Source organism: Neofelis nebulosa, chromosome 3, assembly GCF_028018385.1.
Source record: "Neofelis nebulosa isolate mNeoNeb1 chromosome 3, mNeoNeb1.pri, whole genome shotgun sequence".
In the NCBI taxonomy this organism is placed as follows: domain Eukaryota; kingdom Metazoa; phylum Chordata; class Mammalia; order Carnivora; family Felidae; genus Neofelis; species Neofelis nebulosa.
In genome coordinates this window covers 200,926,690-200,939,582 of record NC_080784.1, presented here as the reverse complement: position 1 = coordinate 200,939,582, position 12,893 = coordinate 200,926,690, and the positions used below count along the sequence as shown (strand labels likewise).

The 12,893-nt window shown below is 51.4% G+C and overlaps 1 protein-coding gene across 5 annotated transcripts in view; it reads left to right on the top strand.

Moving 5' to 3' along the window:
* STX18 (syntaxin 18) overlaps nt 1-12,893 on the top strand; it is a 123,144-nt gene that overhangs the window by 103,199 nt on the left and 7,052 nt on the right. For all 5 annotated transcript variants that reach the window (XM_058723102.1, XM_058723104.1, XM_058723106.1 and 2 more), the window contains one exon: nt 6,192-6,280. In XM_058723102.1, coding sequence (XP_058579085.1) covers nt 6,192-6,280 — 89 coding nt within the window. The remainder of the gene's footprint in view (nt 1-6,191; nt 6,281-12,893) is intronic.

The window sequence follows — 12,893 nt, the reverse complement described above, 5'->3', positions numbered from 1 at the left end:
TGGTGATGCTTGTTCTGCCGGCCTCTCTTCCTTGGTTACATGGAATCCCAAGGAATAATAATATCCGAACTGGCTCTTATTAAAAATGTACACAGTGTACTGTATGTATAAATCCCTGCGTATATAACAGATTTCTAAATCCTTCATGTTGTTTTTTGCCAAAAGAAAGCTATTACCACACTGGAGCCCACCTTTATCTGGTTCCTGTTTGCAGGGGAAGAGACAAAAACATGGCTGCAGCGTGGTGTCATGGAAGGGCTTACAGACTAGGCTGCTTTCACAGCCTGGCCTCTGTCCTGGGCCATGGCCTGGACAATTTATTTAAACTCTGAGTCTGCACTTTCTTGTGGTACCGTGTAGCCGTGGTTTGTTGTGAGCATTATGTGAGCTAGCTTACCAAACCGCACATCTTACATCAGCGTGTGGATCTGTTGCTCACCACCAAGGACTGGGCCGTATCCTTCTTCAGCTTTAGCACTGGGTGGCAATTAGGTTGGCTCAGATACCAAATGAAATTAAAATGTAGATTAGGAAGGAAGTTTTTTCCATTCACCAGCTACCTGATCTTGTATACAGAAAATTTTAAGGCATCTACCAAAATAAAGTAGTAAATTGGTTTGTCCAGGTTGCAGGATACAAAATCAATACACAAAAATCAGTTTAATTTTTATGTATTCTCAGTGAACAATCTGAAAATGAAATTTAAGAGGCAACAATTCCCTTACAGCATCAAAAGGAATAAAGTACTTAGGGAGTAAATTCAACCACAGTATAAAACTTCTACTTTGAAAATTATAAAACATTGTTGAAAGAGATTAAAGATGACCCAAATAAATGGAAAAACTTCCCAAGATCGTGTCAATATACCCCAAATTGACCTACAGTTTTAGTGCATTCTTCATCAGAGTGCCAGCTGGCTTCTCTGTAGAAATTAACAGGTCGATTCTGAAATCCATGAGGGATGTACGAGGAACTCAAGATAGCCAGAACAGCCTTGAAAAAGAACACATAAGAGGACTCACACTTCCCAACTTCAGAACTCACAACAGAGCAGCAGTAACACAGGGTACGTATGGGATAGGTGTACAGAGCAGCGGGATTGAACTGAGAGTCCAGAACTAAAACCGTGTATGTGCGGCCAGCCGATTTCCGACAGGCGGGCCAAGACGCCTCATTGGGGTGGGAGCAGTCCCTTCAGGTGGTGCGGGGAGGAGGGGACAACCACACGCACAAGGGCGGCTCCACACTTAACCTCGCCTTATACAAAAGTTAACTCAAAACAGACCAAAAACCTAAACGGATCTGGGACCTAAAAGCTCTTTGGGCTGAATCTTCCCGACCTCAGATCTGACCAAGGATTACTAAGGACAGGACACCAAAAGCACAAGTGGCAACAGGAAAAGCTGAACAAATGGGCTCTCGTCAAAGTGAAACCCTTTTCTGCTGCTTCGACGGGCAGTAAAGCTAGAAAGTGAAAAGATCGCCCCTAGAGTGGGAGCAGGTGTGTGTGGATCCCACACCTGATAAAGGGTCTGCGTCCAGAATGTGCAAAGGATGCTTTAAACCCAACAACAAGATGATAAATTAAAAGCGGGCAGAGGATCTGAACAGAAATTTCTCCAAGGAAGACATACAGGTGGCCAATGCACATGAAAAGATGCACATCGTTGGTCCTCAGGGAAGTGGACATCAAAACCACAACGAGATGCCACCTCACACCCACCAGGACGACTACGCAGATACAGGCACACCTCAGAGCCGCCGTGGATTCGGTTCCAGACCACCACACGGAAGGGAGTCAGAGGAAACTGTTGGCTTCCCAGTGCGTATAAAAGTCATGCGTACACTTTATGGGGTCTGTTCTGTGTGCAGCAGCATACGCGTAAAAGGACAGTGTGCATACCTTCATCAAAAAATACTGCTAAGAAAATAAAAAATAATAAAAAAATACTGCTAAAAAAATGCTGTCACGTGAGTTTTCAGTGAATCATAGTCACTGATCACAGATCACCCTAACGGGTGCAGTAATCATGAAACGGTTTGAGATACTGTGAGAATTACCAAAATGCGGCACAGAGACACGAAGTAAACAAATGCTGTTGGAAAAATGGTGCCAACACACTGGCTTGACGCGGGGTTGCCGCGCACCTTGCGTTTGGAAAACCAGCGCAGCGCACGAAAGTGAAGTCCAAGTCCAAGGTGAAGTCCAAGGTATGCCCGTGATGACGAGCGTGGACAAGGATGTGGCGAACTCAGAGCCTTCGTTCAGGTGGAAGCTCTCCAGGCAGAGGATCCAGCCAGCGGAAGGGTCGAGGGGGAAAGGGGGCCTGGCGCATGGAAGCACATGCACACACCCACGGCGGGGAGGCACAGGAGGAGACAAGATGGAGGCAGAAGCCGCGTGGACAGGCCGTCCGGGCCGCAGTGAAGGTTTCCCTGTGCTTCTGTGTCTGGACGTGTTCAGGCTGGGGATGGCAGGTCTCGCACACGGTCCAAGCCTCTCTGCTGCGTGGAGTGGGACGGAGTGAGGAAGAGCTGGCAGCTGTGGGCCTGTCCGGACAGATTGCGATGTGGGCGCTGGGTGACAGGTGCATGTCGGGGCAGTGGTGGAGACGAGGTGGTGGGCGGGAGGGATGCTCCAATTCCAGCCGTAGTTTGCAGCTGCAGACGAGTGAGTAGGTGGGATGGGACATGTGAGGGACAGAGCACCAAGGCTGGGGGGACTGCAGGGAGGAGAGGGAGAGGAAGAGGGGTCTGACAGCAAGACTGGGAAGAGCGGGGGGTGGGGGGTAGGGGGTGGGAGGCCGGGGGAGAGGGCGACACCAGGATTCTCGTCTACGCGTGCTAGGTCTGAGCCGGCTGGTGAATTTTCAGGTGGAAACAGCCCGTTGTGGGAGTGAGCCTAGAACTCGGGGAAAGCCTCAGGCCTGGAGACGCTTGGGAGTCATGGGGGGGGGGGGGGTTCACGTGGAGCCCCAGGCCTGCGTCCCCCCCGCCCCACCCCGAGAGCCCATGGGGAAGGGGACAAGCCGTGCCCACCTCTGTGCTGCCCTGTTGTCTGGAGGCCCGTGACATTTTGTCTCCACCCCGACCTTGATGCCGGGGGGGTCATTCTCGTTCCCCCAACTGTCCCCCACTTAGGGCCCACACATCTGCCCATGGACGTCATACTAAGTGGATCTGTAGGTGGAAGAAGGGCTTTTTAGGTTCCGGCTACAGGGAATCTTTTTGTCTCATCTTTTCGGTGTTTCATTTCTCCTCTGAAACGTGAGCTGTATTCTCAATAATACTTTAGTGTAGGACTGGGCGGTGTAGTTCTAGGCAGAGGGTGCCTTCTTGCTTGCCACACTCCTGACTTTGAAAAAGCCACTAACTTTGTGACTTTTTATTTAGTCTGGAGTATCGGGGACCTCTGTGGTCAGGCAGACCTTACGTCCATGTCTGAGGTTCAGGCCTCTTCCATATTCTTACTGTGCCAGGATGAGACTTTGACATACCCGTTGGTAATTTGCTCACATTGGTTTCCCCTGGTGCTAAGATGGGTGTGGCTATTTGTGAATACTGCCTGCACTTCTCAATGAGCTCTGGTTCCTGCCTTCAGGGAACTCACAATTGGTTGATGGGAGTGACCAGCTTCCACCCCCTGAGAAAGTGACGCGTGCCCTGAGAGAGGGCACAGGTGGGAAGAACAGGGTCCACTCAGAGGGGACTTCAGGAGGCAGTGTCCTGAGAAATGAGTCTGGACCGAAAATGGAAGCTTTGTCCTAGGCAGAGGGAACGGCATGTGAAATACTCCAAGGCCAGAAAGCATGGAGCCGTGTGGGACACGGTTAGTGCAGCCCGTGCAAAGGGGAGGGTTCTGTGGGGACTGAGGCTGGGCCGTGTCGAGGGCCTGTTGGGCCGAGAGCTTGCACGTGAGTCTTGGGGCTGGGCCACTGGAGGTCTGCATCGAGGACAGCGTGAAGAGCACTGTGCTTCAGGCCAGTTTTTATGACAGCAGGTCAGGGTGGCCCTCGGTGGCTGTCCACGTGAGCGTGTTGTAAAGCGCGCGTCCTCTTAGCAAATTCTGTGTTCCAGCTCAGAGCTCCTGATGTGAATGGACGCTTCTCATCTTGGTGTTCTTCTCCGGAAGGAACATCAGAGGAGAAGCTTGACTCGGCTCCCATAACGAGGTCAAGCAGGAAACACAGGGCCCTTGGGGTGGGGGTGGGGTGAGTGAAATGTGCAGAGGTTCCTGCCTGAAGATGGCCTCTCAGAAAAACACCCGGCCAGTTTCTAAAGGTGCTTTCAGCCTACGTTTTATGTATAAATTCTCCACGTTTATTATATTTACATGTATATTTAGTATACATACATCATATATAAACTTTATAAATACAGTTCTGGCAAAAACAGCCATTTTTTTTTTTTTTAAACCTGCACAATGTTCTGGATACATGGAGGCTTTTTGTGATGATGTATCTGGAATAATAATACCTAAATTGGTGCTATCATACATTCTTTTCCTGTATCATAGTCTCGAAACCGACACTCTGGACTTTTCGCCCATCTCACGGGGCCGAGACCAACTATGGGAAAGTTACTGAGGTTGAGGGAGGAAAGAAAAAAGCCGTACCCGGTGCCAGGCTCACGAGCCTAGAGGCACTGCTGAGACACCAGACACAGTCATCTTTAGAAAGAGAGACCCCACAGGGCGCCTGGGTGGCTCAGTCAGTTCAGCATTCGACTCTTGGTTGCTGCTCAGGTCGTGATGTCACGGTTCATGAGATCGAGCCCCATGTCGGGCTCTGCATGGACAGCGTGGATGGAGCCTGCTTGGGATTCTCTCTCTCCCTCTCTTTGCCCCTCCTCTGCTAGCTCTCTCATAAAATAAGTAAATTAACTTAAAAAAAAAAAGACCCCATTACAGTCTCCATCAAGGATGGGTCACTTCCGTCCACTGCCCTGTTCCCACTGCACACCCCTTTTGACCTCGCGGGCCTCTCTAACGTGCTGGTGCAGCCCTTCCTAGGAGCCCGAGCCATTGGTGCACTTCATCAAGCATCCATCACACATTTGTGATTGCAGTTAAAAAGTTCTCTAAAAGGTCCAGTCAACAACAGTTGATACGCGGGCACCCATCCCAGGGTACACCCAGAGCCCCCAAGTACGGACTGGCGCACAGAGCGATTGTACCACGGAGAGATCCAGATGAGCGAAGGTTTATCCATGGGGTGACGGGACATGAAGAACCATGTGTCCTTGCAGTGGAATATCCTGCAGCATTTCAAGAGAATGAGGCAGATCTCTGTGACGGATACGGGATAATCTCCCAAATACAGTGAAGTCCTACACGGCAAGTTTTATAAGCCACTGTGTACACACACTGGATTGAAGTTGGGGGGGAGGGGTTGGTGCAGAGAATTACATAGGTGTTTGTATGTGAACACACTGGGTAAGGTCTGTGAGGCCACATCAAATGCTAACAGTGGTTCCTTCTGGGGGAGGAATAGGATTAGGGAGTGGTAGGTCCTGGCTTGGTGGTTTTGTTTTTTTTTTTTTTAATTTTTAACGTTTATTTGTTTTTGAGACAGAGAGAGACAGAGCATGAACGGGGGGAGGGTCGGAGAGAGGGAGGCACAGAATCCGAAGCAGGCTCCAGGCTCTGAGCTGTCGGCATGGAGCCCGACGCGGGGCTCGAATTCATGGACTGCGAGATTGTGACCTGAGCCAAAGTGGGAGGCTTAACCGACTGAGCCACCCAGGCAGGCGCCCCTGTCCTGGCGTTTTTTTAACGAAAATACCCTTACATTGCAGTGTTTAAACAGTAGAGGGAGGGCATGTGTGAGCTTGTGTTTTGTGGTAAGACACACTTGAAGACTGGCCCTTTGGTTTGCAGCCATTGCTGAAGTCACTGTGGCACTGAGACTGTGCAGGGGGCGCCTTCTGCCCACGCGCACACACGTGGGCACACGCACGTGCACATAATGCACGCACAAGCTTAAACACTGTAGAAGGGTCCTGGTACAGCGCCTGAGTATGAGCCAGCGGACAACCGAGTGTGGACAAGCTGTAAGAGCTCATGCTTGCAGTGTGCCTGCATCCCAAGCCAGCATCAGCACCGTCTAAAAGGAAGTATTTTGCGTTCTGTTTCTCTTTCCTTTCTTTTCTTCTTCCTCTTCTTCTTCTTTTTTTTTTTTTTTCTTTAACAGAAAAGGTTCCGGCTGAATCCCAACCCGAATTGGGCACGTGGGGAGACGGCAAAGGTGAAGACGAATTATCCCCAGAAGAAATACAGATGGTAAGGCTGCTCTCTGCCCAATCGGGTGTTGTTAGTGTTGGTAAGACTATTTCCCCAAGTAGGAGGTCATCCTAAACGCCTTTGCCCTGATTGTTATAGCGAGTTTTCAAAATTATAAATACATATTGTGGATGCAACTTTTCCACCCAATTTCCTAGTTCTTCATATGCTTTTCATAAGTTTTAAATTTGCCGTAGCATAATTAAAGAAGAAATTGCCTTGGAATGATTTTACTAATATTAGATTTCTTTCCAGCTGCAGTAAAATAGTCCTCCAGACTAAATGGCTCTTTTATAATTACCGCTGTGCTGCTTTTTAATTGTTTGAACTGCCGACGCTATGCTAACGTGGAGAAAGCAGAGGTGATGCCTGAAAAATGTAGTCACACCTTGACTGCTCAGGTCCGGTTGCCAATTGTATGTAGGTTGTCCGCTCTGGGTGAGTTTCAAAAGGAAACTGACAGGTTTGGCAGGAGCCCCCACCAGCTCCTTTAGAGCAGTGTCTGCGCACAGTGCGTCTGGACGTTGGCGTGACGGAGCCCAAGGGAATACGCCGTCTGTGGTTGGGAGCAGACGTTTCCTAGCGCTGCCCTGGCGGAAGGCCGTCCTCGGCCTAAAGAGCGGGGAAGCTGGTTCCCATGCGGCGTGCTTTCAGTGGCTGTCCCTGACAAATGACAGCAACTCACTTCACACCGTGGTTGACAGTGGACAGAACTTTTCCAGGGCTCGTTTTCTCCCTGGTCCTGTTCACGATCGTGTTCAGAGGTGGTGGGGCATTACCGTCTCCTTTGAACTTTGGCAGAATCAGTAGAGTGTCTGCCCCAAGGTCCCCCGGTTGTTAATAAGCAGTAGAGCTTATGACTGATCGGTTCACACATTTCTAACCCACGTCGCCTGTGGAAGAAGAGAAGTAGTGCTCTGAGCCGAAGCCCTGTCACATCAGAACAGGGTCCGGGCGCGTCCCAGCCTCGAGCCTCTCCGACTGAGGCACTCGTGTTGCCAGCCTCTTCCTCTTCACTGCTGTCTCCGTGTCTTGCAGGTCCCAAGTGTTACGTCCTCAGAGAGGCCTTCCCGGCCACCCAGTCTGCGGCAGCCCCCGGCCACTCTATCCCCGTACCCCGCTTTATTCCCTCATCCCTCCACTAGAACACAAGTGCCACGAGAGCAGGAACTTTTCCGCTTTCGTTGCCATATTCCCAGAGCCTAGAGTGGTTTTTGAGTAGGTGAGTGCCTTGGATGAGTATAAACTACAGGCAGGATCACCAGTAAGAACTCTGAGATATGCAGGCTTTAAGTTATTATTATTATGTACACTTATGAATGCTCCCTAAATGCCAAGCCGGTATGCATGTTGTCTTACTTGATCTTTATAACAGTAGGAATTAGGAATTATCCCTCTGTACACGTGAAAAAGAATAAGGCACAAAACCTCTAAAGCCCTCCATGGTCACCGAGCCAGTAGAACAGGCAAGCCGCGTCCTGTGCCCTGAGTCCTGCACTTTTCCCCTGTGTCATAGTTCACGGGAGTCCCCGATGGGATCTGGGGGCGTAAGGGAGTGTAGCCTGTGTAGGAGCCTCGTGGCAAACTGACATGGACAGGCTGGCAGAGGAGCGAGCCACGCCGGGCCCACTGAGAGACGTCACACGCACAGGTCTGCAGGCAGGGCCCCGCAAGGGTGGCCAGGTGCGCGTGCCTGTTCTCTTGAACGCTGGCTGCCGAGGGCAGAGAACTGGCTCAGAACCTTCTTGCTCTCCAGACTTCCTGTTTCTTCTCCAAGCCTGACCCACTTGGTGTGGTTGCTGTTGTTTGTTGTTGTTTTTTTCGTTCTTACATTATTATTTATTTTCAAGAGAGCGCAAGTGGGGAGGGGCATAGAAAGACGGGGAGACAGAATCCGAAGCAGGCTCTAGGCTCTGAACTGTCAGCACAGAGCCCAGTGCGGGGCTTGAACTCACGGACCACGAGATCATGACCTGAGCTGAAGTCGGACGCTTAACTGACTGAGCCACCTGGCCACCCCAGGCCTGACCCACTTGTGGCCCCCTCACCATTGCCCTAGTGACCGAGTGAGCTGACCAGGAGGTTCTTGCATCGCGGTGCCAGGCACACGGCAGGTGCTCACAGGCTCCCTCAGCCTTTCCCCTTCGGTGTGGCAGGTGGTGAGGGGACACAGGCAGGCTCTCCCTTGCACAGGATGGATGGGACTGGGCAGGGCTCGGGCTCCTGGGTCACAGCTGTGCGTGTGCAGAGAGGACGGCGGTATGTGTGCCACACTCACAGCAGCGTGAAAGGTCATGCAGGTGGCAGTGGCAGCTCGATGTGTATTTTATGCACAGTACAGTTCCACATTTATTCCCACCCCCCCCCCCCCCAACCCCCAGGTTGAGTGGTTTCCTGTCCGGGCTCCGAAGCACAAAACTGATTGCAGTGATGGTACTCTTAGCCGTGACTTTCCTGGGACTTCTTTGGGGTGTCCCCTCAGAACCTGTGGTACTTTGTCTGGAATAATCAGCAGGGCTATCTTTGTTCATTACAGACAAAAGTAACTGTCTTAACGGACTAAAACAACTTCAAACGGCTCACCAGGCCCCTGCCATTCTCCAGACTCTCCCGGGTTCCAGAGTGTACCTTCTGACCTTGAGTAGGTGCTCACTGCTCCCCAGACTCAGATGTGGGAGCCAGAGGCCTCGAGAGTGGAGGGTGGCCAGGGAAAGGCTGCAGCGTGGATCCTAGTTAGTCAGGAGGCGATGAGGGGCTGGCCAGGGCGCGGCAGTGGAGGCAGAAAGGAGAGGTGCAGGGGACTGGACTGGGCTGGGCTGGGAGGAGGAGGAGCCTGGAGCTTTCTGACTTGGGAAGACAATGCAGGCAGTCAGAGGGGAGAGCCGGCTGGGTGGGGCAGGGATGCTGAATTCCATTTGAGACCCGTGGGTGTTCGAGGCGCCTCTGGGACATCCAAGGCAAGTGTCTGGTGGGCAGTGGCCTGGATGCTCAGGCTAGAGACGTGAATGTGGGAGGCATCCTACTGCTGATGTCCGAAACTGTGCGTGCTGGGGAGAGAGGGGAGAGGCAGAGGACGTCCCCTGGGGACTCTCCACTGGGAGGCAGGCGGAGGCAGAGAAGCCAACAAGTGAAAGTAAAGGACGATTAGGTCACACCCCCTTCTTATAGCCAAATGATGGCAAGTTTCTTAAAATCTCACCTTTTTTCTTCAATTTGTACAAAATAATTTTCTTAATGGAAATAATGACTTAATATTCCCTCAAATAATGTAACAGGACCACATCTCTTTGCTAGAGAAAAAAACATGTGTAACTCTGCTTCTTGAATGCATTTGTACGTAAGCAGAATATACTTCATAAAGGAAGTAGCTAGAATAAGTCAGCTGTTTGCCAGAGAAGTTTGCCTTTCTCCTGTTGGTCGTGGTGAGCATAGGCAGTTTGTTAACCTTGCCGACGTGTGACCTTTGGAAGCCTCCGGGCACGTGGTGGGGTGGACCAGACGAAGGCGCGTGGCAGGGGCGCCTCGTCCACTGATGCTCCGTCCCACTGAGAGATGATGAATGAGCGTGGGCTCAGGGACCTGGCAGAGTTGCTTACCAATCCTCTATATCACTTCCTGTCTGTGTAGTCTGGGGCAAGAAAACTAGCCTTCCTGCACTTCAGTATGGCAAGAATCAGCACCCCATGGAATGGTCGGGAATGCAGTAGCGGATAGAGGGTGCCTCGCGGAGTGTGGGGCACATAGTAATGTCTGCTCGGCCGGCGGTGGCCCCCACGCTGGGACGCTGGCTCTGTCCCTGTGCACACCTGCGTTCACTGCACGTGTCCGGGATGTGGTTGGAGCTAATGCACGTGAAGAAGAAAGGTTCACGTCATAAAGCTTTTCTGTGCATAATGACTGTTGACGCCCCATGTTCCCTCTTCTGTGTCCTGTCCTGAGTCGCGGTCTAAAAACATGCTACTGACCATTCCCAGTGATGCGGGTTATTTCAGGGTCCCAGTCTCAGTGACTAAAGCAGTCAGAACCGGCAAGAGTTCCCTCATTTGTGTTGTGTTACTGCCAGTGGGTGGGCAGAAGGCTGTAAGTTCAGCACTTCCATGGCAAGCTCTTAAGTGTTCACTTAACTTCTCTTGTAATTGGGAACAATAGCCAAGTACCACATCTTACGGGCTGACTAACCCAAATCTTACTTAACAGGCTCAAGCCTGAAAATGAAGAGAAATAAATACGACACTATTGGTTTTAAATTGGAAAGTGTTGTAGCAAATTGTGGTCATAATTCATAATCACTGTTTTGGAATTTTTCCTCAGGGTAAAATAATGAATTAAGCCCTATAATATCAATTTAATTCATTATTTCACCCACAGGAGCAGTTGTTACGTGTCCCAAAATGGTTGCTGAGTGTTATGTGATTTGCACACTGAATTTCCATTTATAACTCCTGATGCAGGTATATTAACGTTTGAGTTACTATAAGCAGATGTTTTGCGGTCAGGCTGAGTGGGACCAGATTGTTTTCTGATGTTACATAGGGAAAATACCTCCTTTGTAAGCCTGCATTCAGTTTACTCGCCTCAAGTGAAACCACCTGCATTTATTGATGTATCCCTTAGGATAATTTTTAAAGCCATGCGCGTGACTTCTGTTCCTAAATCTGCATGAAAGGTGTCCCTAGCCCTCGTCCCCTGTGGTAGGCCGCTGGAAGCACCAAGGTGGGTGGCTGGCAGGGCTTGTGATCTGGGCCCAAACTCAGCTCCTGGCAAGAACTGTTGGTAGAATCTGGGCACCACGCAGCCGAGAGCCGAGGTCCACACCCTGGGGAGGTTTCAGGTTCGCAGGGGTAGCGGTGGGGATGGAGGTGAGGGTCACGAGCCATGTGAACGCAGGCGTTTGGCATAGATGAGGCGCATCTGAAGAACCGGAGAGGTCCTGGGCCATGGTGGTGGGGGCAGACTGCTCTCTAGGCCGAGCCCCTGTGGGTCTCAGCCCCTGTGGGTTCCTAGTCTTTGGTCCAGTTAGCTGCTCTTGCCTCTTTGCAATGCAAATAACTTCTTGTGGCTTCACCTTGTACCCAAAGGCCTTTTGTAGGAGTGATTTTCTTTTTAAAACTATAGTAAAGAGGATTAGATTAGAAAAGGATTTCTGTAACAGTGTATTCACAGTGTGGATTTGTATCCCTTAAAGCAGATAGTAAACCCTTTTGGGGCCCTCTGTTTGGAAGTCTGACTTCTAAGTGGAATGAGGCAGTTAATACTGCCTAACACGCATGTAACACACAGCACATGCCAAGTACGGCCCTGACCGCTTGAGTGTTTATTAATGTAGCCACCCCGTGTGGTAGGGACTGTCGCTGGCCCCATTTTACAGCGAGCTCCCAGGTCCTAGGCCTTTAAATGTGGTGCCTGCCACCATGCTTGAGCGGTCAGGGGAACTTGCTCCAGACATCCATCTGTGTTGAGCGAAAGCACTGCATTTTGGTGGGAGACCAAACAGTATGGAGCGGAAGGAGCCACGGCAGGAGGCCCACACAGACAGGCTGGCTGCTGTCATGCCTCTCGGGCCCTGCTTGTCCACCTTCCTTGTCCTGCAGGCCTCGTGTCCCGCTTTCCAGTGCCTCACAGAACTAGGGGCCCTGTGACAGGCAGGCCGGTCTTCCCCAGGCCGGGGGGGGGGGGGGGGGGGGGGGATGGTACCCCGGGGGTACCCCTGTCCTTGGTGCTGACTGTGGAGACCAGGCCTCCTTGGCTACTGCACCTTGTGAGGTCCCTGTCCCTCTGGGGACGGATGCCACGCCAGCCAGCTGCCAGCGAGCCCCAGCGAATGCTGTGTGAGCGCCCCAGATCCCGCTCAAGTCACAGTGCCCTCTAAAATTTGAAACCAGAGAGGTGGAAGGGGCCTTCAGAATATTTCATGACTCATTTTGCATATCTGGAATCTCAGTCCCAGGAGATTAATAATAGTTAACATTTAGTGGGGGCTTTGTATGTGCCACGCACTCTGTACGCAACTTTACATGCATTATTAGCGCGTCTTTCTCTAGTAAGTACTGTCTCTGTCCCGTTTTAGTGACAAAGAGGCACAGAAAAGTTACCTGCCCAAGGGCATATAGCTTCGAAGGTAAAGGAGCCATCATCATCCCTCCCCACCCTCGGCATGAGGCAGGAAAGGATAAGAATCACCACGTCTGTTCACAAAGAGGCCCTGTCACATGACAGGCCGGACAGAAGCCAGTGACTGGTCCAGGGGTCAGTCACCCCAGGAGTTCCCATTGAGGCCACGGGGGCTGGCCCGCTGAAGTCCCGGGCGTGTCCACCAACTGCCCCTGCCGGCCGGCACCTGCCACTCCCTGCCTTCCTCTGCAGAGGAGGGGTGAGGTGTACAGGTTGGCCATCAAGACAGCATCGGAAACCATCCTGAAATCTGGCACAGGTGAATGTTGTCAGCGGCCTGGCCATTACCTGATCTGCCTGAGCCCTGCCAGACCCCGTTAAGTGGGTCCCTTGCACCTGGCTATGGGAAAAACAGGTGGTGGTGTTTTTGAAGACACAGCTCCATTGTAACTCCCGCCCCCAAATGGGGGCTGCTTTCCGTAAAGGTCCTGGCCACGCCAAA